General features: G+C 41.6%; 1 protein-coding gene across 14 annotated transcripts in view; it reads right to left on the bottom strand.

Moving 5' to 3' along the window:
• The window catches only part of NCOA2 (nuclear receptor coactivator 2), a 275,806-nt gene that overhangs the window by 15,266 nt on the left and 240,789 nt on the right, over positions 1-19,751 (bottom strand). For 13 of the 14 annotated variants that reach the window (XM_082601471.1, XM_082601461.1, XM_082601460.1 and 10 more), the window contains 5 exons: positions 18,852-19,062; positions 16,317-16,523; positions 13,402-13,617; positions 10,565-10,694; positions 1,344-1,509 (listed from right to left, as the gene is read on the bottom strand). In XM_082601471.1, coding sequence (XP_082457597.1) covers positions 1,344-1,509; positions 10,565-10,694; positions 13,402-13,617; positions 16,317-16,523; positions 18,852-19,062 — 930 coding nt within the window. The remainder of the gene's footprint in view (positions 1-1,343; positions 1,510-10,564; positions 10,695-13,401; positions 13,618-16,316; positions 16,524-18,851; positions 19,063-19,751) is intronic. The other variant, XM_082601463.1, reaches the window with a different exon arrangement.

Genomic DNA, 19,751 nt, shown 5'->3' with positions numbered 1-19,751 from the left:
GACTTCTGCTGGGACTTCCCTGGTGGCGCAGTGGTTAAGAGTCCTCCTGCCAATGCAGGGGACACGGGTTCAAGCCCTGGTCCAGGAAGATCCCACATGCCATGGAGCAACTAAGCCCGTGTGTCACAGCTACTGAGCCTGAACTCTAGAGCCCACGAGCCACAACTACTGAGCCCGTGAGCCACAGCTACTGAAGCCTGTGCGCCTAGAGCCCATGCTCCGCAACAAGAGAAGTCACTGCAATGAGAAGCCCGCCCGCCACAATGAAGAGTAGCCCCCGCTCGCCGCAACTAGAGAAAGCCTGCGTGCAGCAACGAAGACCCAACGCAGCCAAAAAAAAAAAAAAGACTTCTGCTAACTTATGTGCAACATATTCTTTTAGCACAAGTAGCTTCCTATCACTAGCCCACAAATGTTAAGATGGAGAGTGACTGAGGATACTAGTTTGTTTTTTTTTTTTGTGGTACGCGGGCCTCTCACTGTTGTGGCCTCTCCCGTTGCGGAGCACAGGCTCTGGACGCGCAGGCTCAGCGACCATGGCTCACAGGCCCAGCCGCTCCGCGGCATGTGGGATCTTCCCAGACCGAGGCACGAACCCGTGTCCCCTGCATCGGCAGGCGGACCCTCAACCACTGCGCCATCAGGGAAGCCCAGGATACTAGTTTTTATTATTTTTTATTATTTTTTATTTTTCATCTTTATTGGAGTATTATTACTTTACAATGTTGTTAGTTTCTGCTGTATAACAAAGTGAATCAGCTATATGCATACATATATCCCCATATCCCCTCCCTCTTGCATCTCCCTCCCACCCCTCTATATGGACACAAAGCACCGAGCTGATCTCCCCATATTTTACATTTGGTAGTGTGTATATGTCCATGCCACTCTCTCACTTTGTCCCAGCTTCCCCTTCCCCCCACTGTGTCCTCGAGTCCATTCTCTACGTCTGCATCTTTATTCCTGTCCTGCCCCTAGGTTTGTCAGAACCATTTTAAGGATACTACTTTTTAGATGGAAGGTTCTGGATCGCTGGGGCAGCAATGTTCTGTTCTTGGCTTCTCTGCCCCTTGCATGTTCCTCCCTGTCAGTAGATGAGCTGGACTTGAGTTTCTGCCTTTCAGCTCAATTGACCCAAAGTACAGGTCAAACTCATTCTCAGTATTTTCCATTCTTGATGTGAGAGTAACAAGGAGTGGGGGAGAGAGAAAACAGAGCTTGCTTGTTAAGAGGTAAGAAAGCATTCTAAAAAGCAGACTGCAGATTATCTGCCGACAAAAGAGAACAGATATCTCCGTGCCCACGCCAGTGCTCGGTCCCCACCAGCTTCACCCTGTGCCCACCTGGCTGACCAGCTCGGGTATCCCCAGAGCTCTGTCGATCTCCTCCAGGCCATCGAAGTTCCGCAAGGCCAAGTACAGCTGGTCCAGGAGAGCGCCTTCGTCACTTGGAGACTCCGCTGCAGGGTGTGGACATAGCAAGTCATCTGGAGGGTTGCCAAACGGCTGCCTGTAAAGAGACAAACTTCATCTCAGGCCCACGGAAAAGCTAGTTGATTAGAGAACGTTTTTTTCCCCTTAAAGACAAAAGTAGTAAAATACTATACCAGCCAGACACAAACAACAACCCTAAATAATAGATATACTTCATCCAGTGCCTAACAGAGATAAGCCAGACACACATCTAGGCATCAGATGTTGTGAGCTTTATTTTTATTGCCCCCGCTCTAAAGCTGGCAACGCTGAGGCTTGGAGAGCTTGTCAGACCCTGTGGTGGAGATCACACAGGCAGACACTGCAAAGGGGGGATTCAACACCGACCTAGGTGACCACTACATTCCCACAAGTCCACGCTGACTCTTCAAGCATGTATGTATTTACTCTGTACTGAAGTAGTCAAAGGAGTTTCCTGAGTTTTAGCAAGAAGGACCAGTTGCACAGTCTCATTTCACATGAGGTTCTGAAGACCCGTCTGAGGGACACTAGGAGCATAAAAGCTCCATTAACTTTTTTGAACTCAGCTGCCATTAGACTGCACGTGGCTGGACTAAGAGGACATTTCTCTGTCATGCATAATTGGGACTTGTAAACATTTACTAAAATCCTCAAGAAGCGCTGAGTTAGACCTCCTGAGTTAGTCAAGAAAAGTAGACCAGGAACATGCAGATTATGTTTGTTATTATATAAGGTGATGGGTGATAAAACCGTAATACTGTACTCCAAATTCTATGGTATATAAAACTCCTATAATTTAACTTAACTGACAAACTTGGGGAGTTTTAAAAAAGAGCTCCTGAGTTACTATAACACCAAAAGGGGAAATGATACTCTAATTTGTACTCTTAAAGTTACTATATGTTTTGGAGAAAATAAAGTTTACAGGTAAGTTCCCTTATTCTTAAGCAATGATAGATTCACCTAGGGATGAATGACCTATCTAACCGGTTTCATGTGCTTTGTGCCACTTTGGCCCAGAATGCTGAAATGCTGAGGATTAAAGCCAAGAGTCAGCTGCAAACAGTTCTAACCCAGTGCGCTGGAAACACTATCCTCTCCATTTAGCCCATGTCACTTGTGAAAAAAATCACCCACTTAAGTGCGCCCTCGACGACCCTGCTCGCCGGCGGTCCGCGGCTCCGAGCCCACGTCCCACGGCCTGCGCGGCGCCGTGAGGGGCACCATCTTGAGCCCAGCGTGTGCGCTACGCTGCCCACCCGGCTCCACCCGAGCGCTCCCGTCGCTAGGGCGCTCGCCGGCGCTGGCAGAGGCCCGTGCTCCCGGCCGGGGCTCTCTCTGCACCTGCCTCCTCTCCCACCATGGCCTCGGTTCCCAGGAAGACGTCAGGCGCTGGAATGGTTCCCCCGTTGCCCTCCGCGCTTCCACACTCTCCCAGAGTCAACTTTTTAAACACAGCTGTGACCAGATCACCGCACACTCAGGGAGCAGGAGGAAGGAGCGGACACAGAAAAGCGGCAACAGGGAGGAGGACAGCCACAGGTCTGCGTGTCATGGAAGCAAAGAGAGGAGGGGATTCCCCGAAGAGCGAGGACCCACGTTTAGATGCGGTCAATGTCACGAACAAAGGAGCTCAAGTCAGCCAAGAGTGGATGCTGTCTGTTTACCAAACTCTCTTAGGCCTGAGACCTCATTCCCCAAAGATGCTAGTTAATATTCTCTTCCTCTAGCTTTATTTCACAATTTTCGACTTCTGTTTCTTCAGAAGCTTTTATTCCCACACGACCACAACCCCCATCCCAGATCTCTCTGCTGATGACCGGCTAAGGCGAAGTCGACTCCCTTTTAACCCGAGCAAGGCTGCACGGGCTCCACGGCAAGGCAGACTGCCCAGTGTGCACCTGCCTGAAACCCAGCGTCAGAAGGAAGAGGCCACTCCGTCTGGTACTCTGGAAGACAGCTCCACCCCCGGGAAGAGACATCCACAGGCTTAAAGAAAAAGAACTACCGATGCGCATTGGCATCTGAACGATTGCCCACATAATAAAATAACCCATTTTTGTTACATGCTTTTTCTTTTCTTAATTCAAAACGTTAAACCAGTGCTTGACCCAGATTCCCACTTGGGTCCAGGCCCTCTTCAACTCGAGCTGGGACCTTCAAGACACTTTCCGGCTTACAGTCTCTCTCTGATTCTCCCGATATGACGCTGTCGGGTTCCTTCTCCCGTTACTGAGCTGACTCGCAACGTCTAAGGCCCTGGGACAGGGTGCTGGTGGTGGTGGAATTCAAGGACGCACACACTTTGGTAAAGCCTAACCTTTCCCAACGTAATGCCCACGACTTCCCTGTGGGTCCCAGCCACCCTGGGCAACTGGCCTTTTCCCAGAGGATGCCGCATACCCACCATAATGCCAAGACTTCCCGTTCCACGTTTCCCGCCCTCTTCTCCAACTGCAACTCTACCTTCCCATCCGGGCTCGCCATGTCTCCTCCACAGCCACTCTGGACCACTCCCACTCTCCTCTCAACTCTATGTGCCACTCACTGCACTATGCTGGCTTGATGTTGGCATTCATTTAGAAACCTCAACCCTAGACTGTGCCCAGTGAGGCCATCTTCAATCTCTTTGTTGGACCAGTACTTGAACTGCATAGGTTCAGCAAGCTGGTGAAAATAAAAGGTTCTTGATCTAGCCAGGTTATCATACCTTATACTCAAAGAAATACATTTTTATACTCAAAAATACACTGCATTGTGGCTTAGTATTACAAATTTGGGCATACCACGAGTTACATCACTTCCCTTAGAAACATCATAATACACTTGGCTTATAGAAAAAAATATTGATCCAGACTTCCAATCCCAACTTTATAAATGGCTGCCAACATAATGAAGAAATTATTTTCCTACATTTTGGGCAATTACAAATATAGTTACAATCTAGATGGTGGCTGACAAATATATTAAGTCAAGGATAAAATTCAGAGGAATAAAGGGAAGAACACACAGAGGCCCCAAGTTGGCAAGATGGTAAGTAATGAACTAGCAGAAGGTAGTTAATCCATCATCAATAAAAACCTTATTTCTTGAAATCTACACTTTCATTTATTTATAGACTAGCAGGACATTAAAGATGGTGATAAGAAGGGGAATAAGATCAATTCTGAGCTCTTGTTTGAGAAATCATACCATACGATCACTTTTCATGTGTTTTCAAAATTCTGCAAAAAAGTAGCAGCTACTACATGATGAGAAATAGTCAACCAAAGAACCTTTACTCTTAGACACATTACAAACAAGAGAAAACCAAATTACTCAGAGATTTTGAACTTAATGTGAAAGGAAGTCTTTCATGAAAGGCAGATACTTTTCACTTTTATAAATCCAATAGAAATCATCAAAAAATCATCCATAAATTTGGGGCTATATTTTAAACAACTCTTTTACATACCAAATGAATAAAGGAAGAAAAACCACAATGAAACTACAGAAAATGGAAATTCAGCTATAAATAAATGAGTAAGTGAATACATTAGAGATTAAAGGGCTAAACTACCGTCTTTCTGAAATGTGTATATAAACTAATGCTGGGTGCATAAAACATTTAAAAACCTATTCCTAAATAGGTAGGCAGTAAAAATACAAAATATTAATGGTGATACTTATAAAGGAGATTTTAAAAAGGCACTGCTTTTTGTTTATTTCAAAAGAGAGACGTGGTTAGAACTTTTGTTATCCATCATTTCTGGATTTCTATGACAATAAGACTACCATAAAGTTGGTTATAAATTTCTTCCAAACAGAATTATTTAAAATAAAAGAAGAGGGGTAAGTGGCTGGAAAAACAGAAATAAATAACTTTAAAAGTGGTGGAAATATTTTGCTTTGTCCATAGCGCTCTTCTACAAAGAAAACTGACAGCAACAAGAGAACAGGGCGGGGCGAGTCACAGAAACGCCCCCAGCAAACTGAACCAGCTGACTCTGTAGCTGGCCTCAGTGTGTACTCGGAATTCTTCCATTTTATTATTATTTGATTTTTGGCTGCGCCGCGTGGCTTGCGGGATCCCAGTCCCCGACCAGGGATGGAGCCCACGGCCCCTGCAGTGGAAGCGCGGAGTCCCAGTTGCTGGACAGCCGGGGAGGTCCTCATGTTTGCTTTAACAGAACCCTTCCTCTGCTTGGGCAACAGTGAAAATCCTAACGTTGGGCCCAGTTTTCCCTAGAAACTAATATTAGACATTTCATCCAAAACCAACTCTCAGGTGCTGGATTTAATTGTTCGACTACCTTTTTACTATGTGCAGGTTTCCATGGAAATGGGTGTGTTTTTTAACATATCCAATAAACATATTTAGAAAACGCGCAATACTCACTGACACCACGAAATCAGACTCAAAGAGCTGGGGGACCCCGAGAAAGTACCACCTCCAAGAAGGATCACAGCGGTTATTTACGCGACACTCTATCCCCAAGAATAGTACTCAGTGATGGAGGCCACACACCGCCCTTGGCAGCTAGTCCAGTAAGAGCCACACTGGCTGACTGCGGTTCTTGTCTGTTCTTCCACACAGAGTGCGTCGGGGGAGCAGCGGTGCTGGCATCACCTGGGGCTTGTTAGGAACGCAGAATCCTGGGCTCCACCCTGACCTGCCTTTCAGTGAGATCCCAAAGATGGTTCATAGGCACAGCGGGGTTGGAAGACATGAGTTTCCCCCGCTAAGCGAATGGAATACAGCTGGCGAGCACCCTCTCTTCCTTATCTCCCTAAAACAGTTATTAAGCAATTGGCCTAATCATCTTTTCAGTGAAGTAACTAGTTCCCAACTTTTTCGCACACATCCAGTATTGCTGGTCTCATATTCATCTTCTGCTATTTTGATTTTTTAAAACTTCATTGAATCCTCTGAATCCTTTACCACTCTCTTAAGACATACAAAGGGGTGACTGAGCGGAGCCCAGTGACAGGATGCTGCCCACGTTTACTATGTACTTCAATCCATCTCTGAAGGGATCCCCCTCTAAAGATGAAGATTGTCCTACCTCCAGCTGGCGTTGCTATTAGGAGACCTGCACATCCCACACCGGTGCAACAGTCTGCCAGCTAAATTTTAAAAAACTGCTGGTACCAGGAAAGATTCAGCACATTCTCTGCACTGGAAACCTTCGTACCAAAGAGAGTTATGACTGTCTCAAGACTCTGGCTGGTGATGTTCATACTGTGAGAGGAGACTTCGATGAGAATCTGAATTATCCAGAACAGACAGTTGTAACTGTTGGGCAGTTCAAAACTGGTTTGATCCATGGACATCAAGTTATTCCATGGGGAGATATGGCCAGCTTAGCCCTGTTGCAGAGGCAGTTTGATATGGATATCCTTATTTCAGGACACACACATAAATTGGAAGCATGTGAGCATGAAAATAAATTCTACATTAATCCAGGTTCTGCCACTGGAGCATATAATGCCTTGGAAACGAACATTATTCCTTCATTTGTGTTGATGGATATCCAGGCTTCTACAGTTGTCACTTACGTGTATCAGCTAATTGGAGACGACGTGAAAGTAGAACAAATCGAATACAAAAAATCTTAAAGTGAGGCGTGTCCTGATGATTTTTCTGTTGGGTTTTTTTTTTTCTTCATTCCCCTGTTCAATTCAAGTAATTAAATGTTTAAGAGCCACAAAATTGTATCACTTTTATAATATTTTGCAGTAAAATATAATCTTGTCTTCTGTTAATACAATGTTCTAAGCTTCTTGTAAACTATAAGATTATATTTAGTTTAAGTATATGATTTCTATGAAAAATGTCCATCACACAGTAAATGGTCACATGTTAAGAAAGATTTATCCTTGTAAATATCTTCATAGTTGATATTTGGAACTTTATTACCAAAGTAGTGCATGAGGAGAAAGAACCTAGATTTTCTTGTATACATTTGTCTCTTCTCCAGTAATAAACAGTTACTTTTTATATATATGTATAAAAAGAAGATATAGAAAGGAAAATGGGCACCACACCACAGTTCTGAGCTATGCAAAAGCATTTTATTCCAGGGTAATAAGAGTCACTATGAAATCTGTATTTTTTTTTTTTTAAACAAGAAGCTCTGGAAATATTCTACCCTTATAAAATTTCAGAAACCCTGCTTTCATCATTTGTGAATTTGATAAAAGTATTTCATAATTTTAGACTAGAATAATCCCCAAAGGACAAAACGATCTGTCTGGAAGGTCCTCACTGGGCCTCCAACCCAAACCTTCTACATGTGAGCCTCAAGGCCGAATTCCTCCAGTTTGTTTTCTAACATGGTGACTGCCCAGAAAACATCGCCTGCATCATTTAAGTGCCCACACTGACTCCTGCTTAGGCTCCTAACTATCTCTCTGCCTCGGGGCTCTTCGCCCACCCAACTGGCCAAGCAGCACCATCACATAGGCCTCAAGGTTGCCTGTGCAACGTCTGCTTCCAGTGCTTTGCTTAAAAACCATGGGATTATGCATATAACGCGACTGTGATACTGTCTTTGCAGGGAATAATGGAACAAGATCCATCTTTGAGCGAAAACTTGAGCAACACCTAAGCCCCCAGCAACGGGTGTGTTTTATCCTTGAGAGCTGGGGCACTGGGCCACAGCCAAGTGAAAGAGCTGAGCGGAGAGTGCTGGACTGCACTGAGGAGAGTGGTCAGCGGGGACCCTCACCTCCAGCAGAGACCAATGAAAATTCCCTTGCAAGCAAAGTGTCTTCAACTTTAACCCCCGGCTGGATCATTGACAAAGATCAACTAGGAACTCCCAATGAAAGATTACCAAAATACTCAGGGAAACAGGCCACCACGAGCAAGAGTCAATCACTGGATTTAGAACTGCAAGAAATCCAGATATTGGAATTATCGAATCAAGAAATTTAGAAAGTAATGATGAATGTGATGTTTAATGATATAAAGATGGAATCACAAAAATAAGCAAACAGTAAGAGACTATGAAAAATAACCAGACAAACAGAACTTTTAGAAATGAAAAATGTAATTGGTTTAAACATAGCCAAAGAGATAATTAATGAAATGAAATACAGATATGTATTATCCCAAATGTAGTACAGAGAGATAGGGAGATGGAAAATACATGGGTTAAGAAGTAAGGAGGGTAGAAGTTTTAAAAAATCTGATGTAGAAAGAGACAGTTAACGTATGTCTTGCCAGAATCCCGGAAAGAAAGAATAGAGAAAATGGTGGAGGGGCAGTACATAAAGAGATAATGGCTACAATTCCAGAGCTGATGAATCCACGATAAAATAAGCACAACATACACCAAATACCAAGCAGTATAAATAAATCAATCTACACCTAGACACACTATAGTAAGACTACTGTATAGCAATTCTAAAAATATTTCAAAAGCAATTAGAAAAGATTACCTACAAAGAAACAAAAATGATTAGACTGATAATCAGAATCAAAAAAATTCAATCAAACTTGATCATATACTACTTCCTTTTTCAAAAAACTTCTTCAACGGCTTAATGAAAAAAGGCTGAGGGACTTCCCTGGTGGTCCAGTGGTTAAGACTCCACGCTCCCCATGCAGGGGGCCCGGGTTCCATCCCTGGTCAGGGAACTAGATCCCACATGCTGCAACTAAGAGTTCATATACTGCAGCTAAAAAGATCCTGCGTGCCTCAGTGAAGATCTTGCACGCAGCAACGAAGATCCTGCATGCTTCAGCTAAGACCCTACACAGCCAAGTAAATAAATAAATATTAAAAAAAAAAAAAAAAAAGAAAAAAGCCTGAAGAAGAGTTTGGTATTTAAGACCCTCTATAAATCTATTCCGTTACTAATCTACTTTTCAAGCCAAATCTTCTTTTTTTTTTTTTGGCTGCGCCCCGTGGCATGTGGGATCTTAGTTCCCTGACCAGGGATCGAACCCAAGCCCTTTGCACTGGAAGCATGGAGTCTTTTTTTTTTTTTTTTGAATATATCAGTATAGTTTATTTCTTTTATAAGAGGGAAGAAAAATACAGGGGGAAAAAAGTCAATAGCTGTGAACTGAATTATTGAAGAAGAATCCGTGCAAAAATGACTGTCATCATCTCAACTGCGAGCTATGGGAACACTTTGAAAAAAAATCTTTGGTTTAGTTTTCCTATTAAGCATTAAAAATTAGTAAGATTAAATGTTTATTAAATCATGAAAATTTAAGGTAAATACAGTATATTTTCTTAAGCTGGAAAAAGAGGATTTGTGACTTTACTTGATACAAAATGAATGTATGCATCAGTGTTTTTAAATACAGCAAATTTAAGACCCCAATAATTTTTTGAATGATTTTGGAAAGTATACACAGGTCAAAACATTTTCTTATCTGAATATATTTTAAAGGCTACTTTTTATGAAAATTTAAACATTCAGGCATTTATTTCACGGACACATTTTTGAATTATAGCACTTTGAATGCAACAGATGAAATGTGCAGTTTTGCTCCATCATTTGCTAGTTTTCCTCCGGAAGCAGGGAGTCTTAACCACTGGACCACCAGGGAAGTCCCTGGCCAAATCTTCTGATACTTTTATTTATTTTTTAATGTGGTAAAATATATGTAACATAAAACTAGACTATTCTCTGTTACCCTAAACATACTGTGTTGCTTCTGTAACCTTCAGGACTCTGATTATTCTGCTTTTGCCAGATGGACTGGCTTCCTGCCATCTCTGCCTCCTGAAATGATACCTTTACTCAAGACTCTGAAGCTTTTCCCCAATCACCCCAATTGGACGATCCCTTGAAATATGGTTTATTTCTCTTAGGGCATATAGTACATACTAGCTCATATTACAGTTATTCATTAGTCTACATATTTTATTTTCCAACTAAATTATAACTTCTTTAAAGGCATGTGCTAGGTCAAACTGATTTTTGGATCCCCCGCCGGCCCCCCGAACCCCTGTACTCCCGGTCCAGTAAATGATATAGTTTGAATACATGAAAACTGGTCAGGCACCAACTGTTCGAAAGGACCAGACTAACTTGTGGCCTAGGTCTGAGATAACTCACGGCGCTCATGAACTCTACTCTCCGGGACCTCCTGAGTGCTCAAGACTCACCTGTTCTGGCTGGCAAACGGTGCCTGTTCTATCGGCAGGATGCTTTCAGGCCAGGGGGCGGTCTGATTTGGAGGCGCTTGTTGTTGGCTATACTGAGGTCCCCCCATGTTCATCTCTAATTCAGATGGCCCTGAAATGGGAGAAGGAAACAATTCCAAAATCTTACAACTTGTAATAAGGGAAGTCATCTGTTTTGGTTATAGAATAGAAAGAGAAATATACAATTTACAGAAAAAGACAGAAGCAATAATAATTAGGTGAAAATAATAAGAGAATTTTTGTTCTGAAATAGAAAAAAAGGCAAGAAATACCAAGGCTAGTCACCCACTTTAGAGACTCTCTAGATCAGCAGTTCCAAGCCCCTTGGACTTAGGAGTCTTTATATTCTTAAAGTACAGCTTTTGTGTATGTGGGTTATATCTCATTGATATTTACTATATTAAATTAAATTAAAATGGGAAAAAGAAAAAATGATTATTAATTCATTTAAAAGTCATCATAATAAATCCACTATGTTAACATAAACAAGATTTTTTTCTTCCAGTCGTATTGAGATACAATTGACATACAGCACTACAGAAGTTTAAGGTGTACAGCACGATGATCTGACTTAACATACATCATGAAATAATTATCACAGCCAGTTTAGTGAACATCCATCACTTCAAATAGATACAAACTTTTCTTCCCTTGTGATGAGAACTCTCAAGATCTGCTCTCTTAACAGCTTTCATATGTAACACACAGCAGTGTTAGTTACATTGACCTTGTTGTAACGTTATGTCCCTAGAACTTATAACTGGGAGTCTGTGCCTTTGGACCGCCTGCATCCAATTTCCCCTCCGCCCACCTCCCCTCTGGTAACAAATCTGATCTCTTTTTCTATGACGTTGTTTGTTTGCAACATAAACAAGATTTTTTTAGCCGACTCTATTGTGCATCCATGACAGAATGAGAGTGAAGAAGGTACGTAATATCTTAGTATTATTATGAAAATCGTTTTGGCCTGGCAGACGCCTGGACATACTTTTGAGAAGTGCTGGTCTGAGTAAAGGAGGAGCAGAGAGGTGGCCCAGACAACTTAGACGTGCTCTTTCTTAGAAGTTCTCTGTAGAGGATTAAAGCTAATGCATGATATGAGCTCCTTAATGATTTTATTATCACTATCTGTAGACCTGTTTTCCATTACAACAGGTACTTTTCTGTTGAGTTCAGGGCTTTTTCGAGCTTATTAAAAATCAGAGAAATTCAGCTACACAGTGAAGCTCACAGAGCCATATTTCAAGCTCAAAAGCCAGGTGCCATTCAGAGAAGAAAGACTGAGGCTAAATGAAATTTCTGGATATAAGGGATTTATTATGATGATTTTGTGTGTGTGTGTGTCGGGGGGGGTACACGGGCCTCTCACTGCTGTGGTCTCTCCCGTCGCGGAGCACAGGCTCCGGACGCACAGGCTCAGCGGCCATGGCTCACGGGCCCAGCCGCTCCGCGGCACGTGGGATTCCCCCCGGACCGGGGCACGAACCCGCATCCCCCGCATCGGCAGACGGACTCTCAACCACTGCGCCACCAGGGAAGCCCTATGATGATTTTTAAATGAATGAATTAGCATCTAAAAAATTTCCCAGTTTATTTTTGCATGGAAATCTGGCCATTCTTAGCATTTTCATGTAAGCCTCAAATTATGTGAATTTATGTTTGGGAATCACACATTATTAGTTTGAAGTACATTCTCTGTAGAAAGGCAACGTGAATGTCATCTCAGAAACAATAGCCAAAATGTGCTGAGCAATTAAACAACTAGAAAAGAAAACCGATGCTGGGGTAGGATGAGCATTCTGCATCATCGTGTCAAAACAATCCTGGCATCTTTCCATTAACGATTTAGCGCTTACTCATCGTGTACCATATCCAAGTATATGAAAAAGTACATGAACGTCAACTTATCTGAATTATGCTAATGTACAAGGTAAGAGGAAGGTTAGTATGTCAATGATTAAGAAAATCTTGAGGATGAGTTGCATTACTTTTTAAAAAAAATAATGGTTTTATTGAGATATAATTCACATACCATACAATTAGCCCGTGTAAAGTGTACGATTCCGTGGGTGTTAGTGTATCTGCAGAGTTGTAGAACCAGCACAATGATCAATTTTAGGACGTTGTCATTCCCCCCAAAGAAACACCATGACCATTAGGGGTCACTCCCCATTCCCCCCATAGAGCCCCAGCCCTAGGAAACCACTAATCTACTTTCCTTCTCTACAGATTTGCCTATTCTGGACATTTCATATAAATGGTATCAGACAGTGTATCCGATCATTAATTTTAATAACATGTGAACTGTATCCAAATAGAATTCTAGTGATCCCTACATTTTGTGAGATGCCCTCTAAGAGCCTGCACTTTCAGTGAGGAACTGGGAGAGTCTGGTTTAAATAGTCTAGGGTAGTGGCCCAGGGATCTGCATTTTAAGGTCCTGATGACCATGCAGAGTTAGGAACCACCGGTGCACCACTGAAATACTTCTTCAAGATATCATCTGTGTAACATTTACAGTGTTACAGTGCAATTCACTCCCTGCAAAAGTTGAAATTAGATAATTTAACGAAAATAAAACATCATAAAGGTAGTGGGTTCTCTTAAGTAACCGGAAAGGCTGCAATTCTATGATCCTATACAGAGTTCCAGCAAATTCCCACTTATGACAGCTTGACACGGGGGGATTACCTAAACCGCAAATTAGCAGCATGTCCTGACAGAACTTATGGAGCTGTTCCCCTCTTCTTCTAAGAAAGTATAAAAGTGAAAAGCAGAGAGCACAGGAACTGCCTTACCCATATTCATGACCTGAGGCTGAAGCATCTGTCTTTGGCCAGGCTGGCTGTTGGGTCTCATGGGGATGCTGGCTGTTGGGTTCCGAATCATACCTCCTTGGATCGGCCGGTTCATGGCACTGGTGGTAGGAGCACAGGTGACTCTCACAGCAGAACTCTGAGGTGCCCATTCCCCAGATGGCAGGGTGGGCCGGGCAGCATTACTACCAATCATGCCTGCAGGCAAGCCAGAGAAAACGGAGGTGCAGTGAATGGAAACACAGTCAGCACGTATGAACACCAGACGATCTTACTCCGGTACGAGACGTTCATTCTCGGTACACGGTCAGCCCAACAGCTCAGGCCCTCACCGGGACAGACGTGGGCCCCTGGCTAAGAAATACGAGGTGGCGATTCCTACGAAGTTTTTCACAACACGGACCTGCCACTGTTTACAGTTCGGAAAAGCTGTTAAAATTGTTCCCATATGTACTTAGAAACAGGTGCTGTGGCATGTGGATAACCCCAACTTCCTTCCTCAGGAAGTGAATCACATTAGCTGATATACACGTCAATGCTTTACTTTCCAAAAGAGAGGCGAGGCTAAGAGGAGCAAGGTAAAAACTGATAATCAATATTCTAATTAAAAACCCCAATCACAGAGAATATCCCATGAAGCCCCAGCCAGACTTTCCTTCCCCAAATCCCTTTCTGAGCATTATAATTTGTTAAGCTTCCAAGCTGACCAAAGCAGCCTCGGAAGCTGGGGGAATGACAGCGTCTTTCCACCCCAGTTCTTTCTGGACAAGGCAAGGGAGCGCCACCCACTTCGGTGGACCTGGACCACCACATTCCTGGCGACGTAGGTCTAGGCTGCGCTGGGACAGATTTGTAAAAACCCTTCTATACGTGAGACATTAACAGCTATGTGACCACACACACCAGTGAGAAGAGCACAACCTTGCTGGGCAGATCGTGTGTGTGCTCTCTCTGGCCTGCCCCCCGAGATGCTGGCAATGGCCAGACATGGGCTAAGACTTGATATCCTAAAGGGGAACAACCCCAAGTGAGGACCCTTCATTCTGAAGCGTTTAATAATGGATGTGTAACAGTTCTGCTTTCAGAGACATGGCTTGCTTTCATTTACTTTGATTATGATAAACAACTAAAAATAGGGTATTATTTCAGAAATGGAGAGAACATGTACTGTGGATGGTTTTTCACTGGTGAAATGAGAATGTGCTACATTAGGATGATTTAGAGTAAAGGGTAATTAGACTGAACAAGTTAGAACAATATTATGTTAATACATATTTTAAAAACCGTTTTAAGGCTAGGTTTTAATTATACAAAGATGTGGGAGAAAAGGCATTTTCTTTTTCAAAAAAATCTATGATCTAATTAATATAACAAGATTATAAAAAGCATAGAAAGCAGGAGGGAAAATAATCCATACTTCGAAATATTAATGCACTTGTAGCCAGGGTAGTCTCTTTCAGGTTTTTTTCATTTTTCTTTTTGAAACAAAGCACAGGCATTGTAGGATCTTCACAGCCTGGATGCCAGTCATCTCCAGGCTGCCCAGATTTGAATATAGGTATATCCCCAAATTCCTAAAGATTCCTCCAAGAACCCAGATCTTCTTGTATTCCAATAATAAGAAGCCACCTTTCATAAATCATTGGCTCCTTTTCTCTTACAGAATTTTACGTAAGTCAATATTTTACTTATATAAATCAATACTTTATTGTAAAAATAATGTAAAACTAATATGGCATTGTTTCTGCGAATAAATAAATTAGGGATGTAGTCAGTGCCTGGCACGTATAGTAGGCACCTAATAAATACCTGCTGAATGAATAAACTATTTTAATACAACATTCTTCACATTTCCCATGAATTGCTTACCAACAACAGAAAGTTAAAAAAGAAATCCATCTTTTCAACCCTTAGACTGAACTCTTACTTTCTGTTAACTATCTAAATGGCAATGTGTATACAGGGATTACAGATAAGAATTAAAACCCATGAATATAAGTTCTTTTTATAATATCTGTTTCTTTCAATGCCTTTGTCTCCAGCGGTAAACTGTGAGCAGTTCTCCATTAGAAAACCTAGCATCCTAAGGGTACAGGATAACACAGGGTACAGATACCATTGGGTACAGGATACCACAGGGTACAGGACGTGGTGGTAACAGCAATCAATGCTGCAGCAGTGATTCCTAGCCTGAACTGGGTGGAGGTTTGGGAGTACGGTTGCTGCTATGACGGTGACTACCACTTAGGAATATTCACGGGCAACTTGGCAGACACCTTAAGTTACAGCAGGTCAAGGGCCAAACCAGATCACAGGCAACTTCACAGGTCTTTAAAAACGGAGCCCCTGGATCAGCTACTCTTAGGCCAGGCATACTACTATGTAAATTTCATTATTATTATTTTTTAAGTTCGTTATTTTTAATTAATTTTTTTTTGGAATGAGAATTGCTATCGTTACGAGTATAAAAGGTTGGTTGAATTTTAAGCCTTCATTCTGAAATTCGCCCAACACAAGTCATCAACGAACAGGGAGCTCTGGGGTTATCAGCAGATTATCACGACAAGCTAGCAACCACCAAATTATTTTACACATATCACTACAATGTCTGGAATAGTAACTGGAGCAGAAGTGAAATAAGCCTATGCCACAGGATTAATGATTAGAACCCTTGTAAAAACAATGATCACAGAACAAAAGGGTCAGCTTACTCAAATGCTTTCCGATGTTTCATATACCACGGTCGCAGTGAAAATTTGCAGAATTTAGTTACATTCAAATGTTAGTTTCTAGCATAAAAAATTTCACTTGAAAAATTCTACTAGTTTGACGTGGATGAATACATCATTAAGTTAAATAACCCACCAATAAAGTTAACAGCACATTTGAGCCCTTACCTGTGCTACTGTTCCCTAAATTTCCTTGGTTTCCTATCATCCCTTGATTACCCATCATTCCTGGCTGAGGTATCACTGAGTAGGGACTACTGTTTCTGATTGGTGGGAAAGGTCCAGCACCAGTTGGGCTTTGCAATGTGATGTCAAGTGGTAAATTCTGGTTTGGCAATAACCTGCCCAGTTGCCCTGGTCGTGGGTTATTAAAAGCTAAGGAGAAAACAAATGAAAATTTAAGGTTAATATAGGATAATGGAAAATAACAACAGAAGTAGTGTTCAGGGAAAAGGTCGTTTGTAAAATAACAAAGATACGCACGTCAGGGACCAGCTGCCTACATAAAAGACAACTTCACAGACAAAAGAACATGTGGCACGAAAACACAGACTTGCAATCTAATCAACAAGTCTCTAATTTAAATTCCTGACAACCTTGCAAAACAAAAAAGAAGTAAAAGGAAAAAAAAGAACATGTCTATTATTTACCATATATTTTTCTCCCCAATATTAACTTCTAATATTCAACTGTATTTGTTAAGGAAACTACTGATATTTTTTTTTCATATATTATTTGAATTTAGCAATATCGCTTTGTCACAGCTGTGAAGCCATAAACATCTCCTGCATATAGCACCAAACCCAGATACATGTGGTTTGGACATGAGGCTAGCATTTTTTAATTGGACTTTCCTAGGACTAGAATTAGGTTAAAAATGTCTACTCTCATTGGAAGTTAAAATCTTTAAATGTGTGAACTCTGGTACCTGAAGTTAGTATTGAAGCTTTAGGGCCCTGTTAAGTCTTCTAAATACAGCTTCTTTAAATTCCAGATACCTTTATATTTGAAAGGATTCTTATGGTTAGTTCACAAGTTTATTGTGCAGTAAGTACTACGCCAGTGCACTATACTATCACACAGACAACCACTGATTTGATAACAATGTTTCTTCAAGAACAAAGATATTATAAATTACAATTCATAGAGCTAATATATTAAATAAGATCAAGGACTTTATTTTCTCTGAATTATATAAACACAGTATGAAATAGAACATTTAAAACACGTTAACGTTCTTAACAATCAATAGCAGAAATAAAATATTTGGAAGAATTAGGGTTTAAATGAAAATGATGTACGTGCTTAAGCTGCCTTCCTCAGGTTTAGTTATCTGGTCAGCATTCAGTAGTCTGGATACCATCAGGAGGTACAGACAGAGGAGAAACCATGAGTTTTCAGGCAGTCCTCCATTAACTCCGCTGGGTCATGAGCATAAACCCGCTACTGTGTTTCTTACTCACTTCTCAACTCTCTGACTTTGTGATCTCTCATAGGCCATAAGCAACCCTCCATTCCCTAAGAAGCAGGCACGTTTGACAGATAACAAGCAAAAACTCTGTGTCGTTTTACCCTTTTCAGAATGATCACGAATCACTCTGAGAAAAGATCTATTAATCAAGGATATTTTGTGATTTGGTTGATGGTTGCCGCCATTTCTGATTTGAGAACAGATGCTAAGCTTTGGGTCAAACTGTATTTGAAGAGGGAAAAATCATTCTGTTCACCAATTTAACACTGAAGAGGTTCTCTGTCTTTCTACAGATCATGTCCCTAGCGCAGGAAAGATATTTTCTTCTGCGCACAACTATTGGACAACTTTAGCTAACTATCAAGTTTGTAAACTAAGTGGAGAAAGACCTCATCTTAAACTTACAAAAATATAAAATAGGGAATTCCCTGGTGGTCCAGTGGTTAAGACTCTGAACTTCCACTGCAGGGGGCACAGGTTCGATCCCTGGCCGGGGAACTAAGATCCCGCATGCTGCACAGTGCGGCCAAAAAAAACCCCAAAAAACAAAAAAAACAGGGAACTGAGATCCTGCAAGCCGCACAGTGTGGCCAAATAAATAAATAAATAAAATTAAAAAAATAAAAGTAAGTGATAAAAAATGTCACTTATAAAACAGTCTAAGGTCTTCCAGCTGTATATCCTACTAATTAAACTTAAGATGCACTTAGAAAACATTTATATGATAAATTTCCATGTAAAATGGATATTTATATGAGGATTCCTAAGAGACAGGACAAGATATTTTTAATGTGTGTAGCCCTCTCATGTATGAGTATTTTGATAAAAAAGTTTTAGTAGTATATTATTCCTGAAAAGTCAGCATAACTTTCTAAGTTTCTGTCTTTTAAGTATTCAGCCATATATTAAGACACAGAAAATCTATTGTAAACTCCATTTCTGAAGGCAGTAACTGAAATGAAGGGAACTATGACAATCATCCGAAGAACTTTATCAACGCAGGTCGGTCTCACCCCGTGTTGATTATATTAACCACAAGCGCCTGCAGAAAGGCCATGTTTACTAGAATCCACCCTGAATATTGTTTTGAAGGGCTGGGACGGTAGGTGGTGCTATCTGACCATAAAAACCTCGAAGTGACTAAGCTGTTTGCGTCAGATTTTAATAACCCCTGTTTCTGATGGTGATAACATGGGAATTTCTTGGCATAACCATCAATATCTCATACTCACTGCTCTGTGAAATTCGCAATGCTGTTTTCTGGGCTCCAACAGGTGTAACAGGGCTGCTCTCGGCTGTGAGTTGCATGAGGTCATTGATGATGGCTTGCTTGTCAACTGATCCAGCAGGGGCGCCTGGCCTCGTGTCTGGGAAAAGCTGTGGTAATTGACTATTCTGCAAATCATCCAAAATCTCCTCCAAGTTGTCCAGCTCACTGCCAGGCTGCGGTTAACAAACAGAAGAGTTTATCCAGTCCCACGCGAAGAGTGGGCGCCACAGGCCCGGTTTGCAATTACAGACCTAACCGGTGTAAGGCACCAGAGCCAAACAAGAGATGCAGACACACGCGAACCTCAGGCCTAACAAGTTAATTGATCATCTTTAAAAAAAATTAAATCAACAAAGGACAAACAATTTAATCTCTTGCTCCTCAGTTTCCTCATCGGTGAAAAGAGAGATGACTGAATTAGAAAGAAAGCTCTCTTCTAGCACTGTGATTCACTGGTGATTTATAAATTCCCCTTTGTTTTATGCTAATAATTCAATTAATTATGATTATGTGTATTTCTAATTAACCGTGGGTGTACTATGACTTACAGTCCAGGCCTAGGTTTTGTGGTTACCTCTCCTGACGAAGTAACAACAAAAAATTGGTGGAAAATATGATCCAAATTTACATGAAATCAGTATTTAGTAAATGGTTATTTCCTTTTAGAACTTTGTTTTTCTTTCTTTCTTTCTTTTTTAAGAGCAAGGAGTGAAACGCACGAGGAGCTTGAAGTAACCATGAACAGCTCAGCCCTGCCTTTTCCATTTGAGTGGTGTTTTTTTCCTGCTTACACTTTCAGTTTCGAATGACACTGGCTTTCTCAGTCACTCACCAGCTTTGGTGACAAAGGGAAGCAGGATGA

The sequence above is a fragment of the Mesoplodon mirus genome (genome assembly GCF_964341445.2).
Source record: "Mesoplodon mirus genome assembly, chromosome: 16".
Classification (NCBI taxonomy): domain Eukaryota; kingdom Metazoa; phylum Chordata; class Mammalia; order Artiodactyla; family Ziphiidae; genus Mesoplodon; species Mesoplodon mirus.
This window is presented reverse-complemented; position numbering and strand designations above follow the sequence as displayed.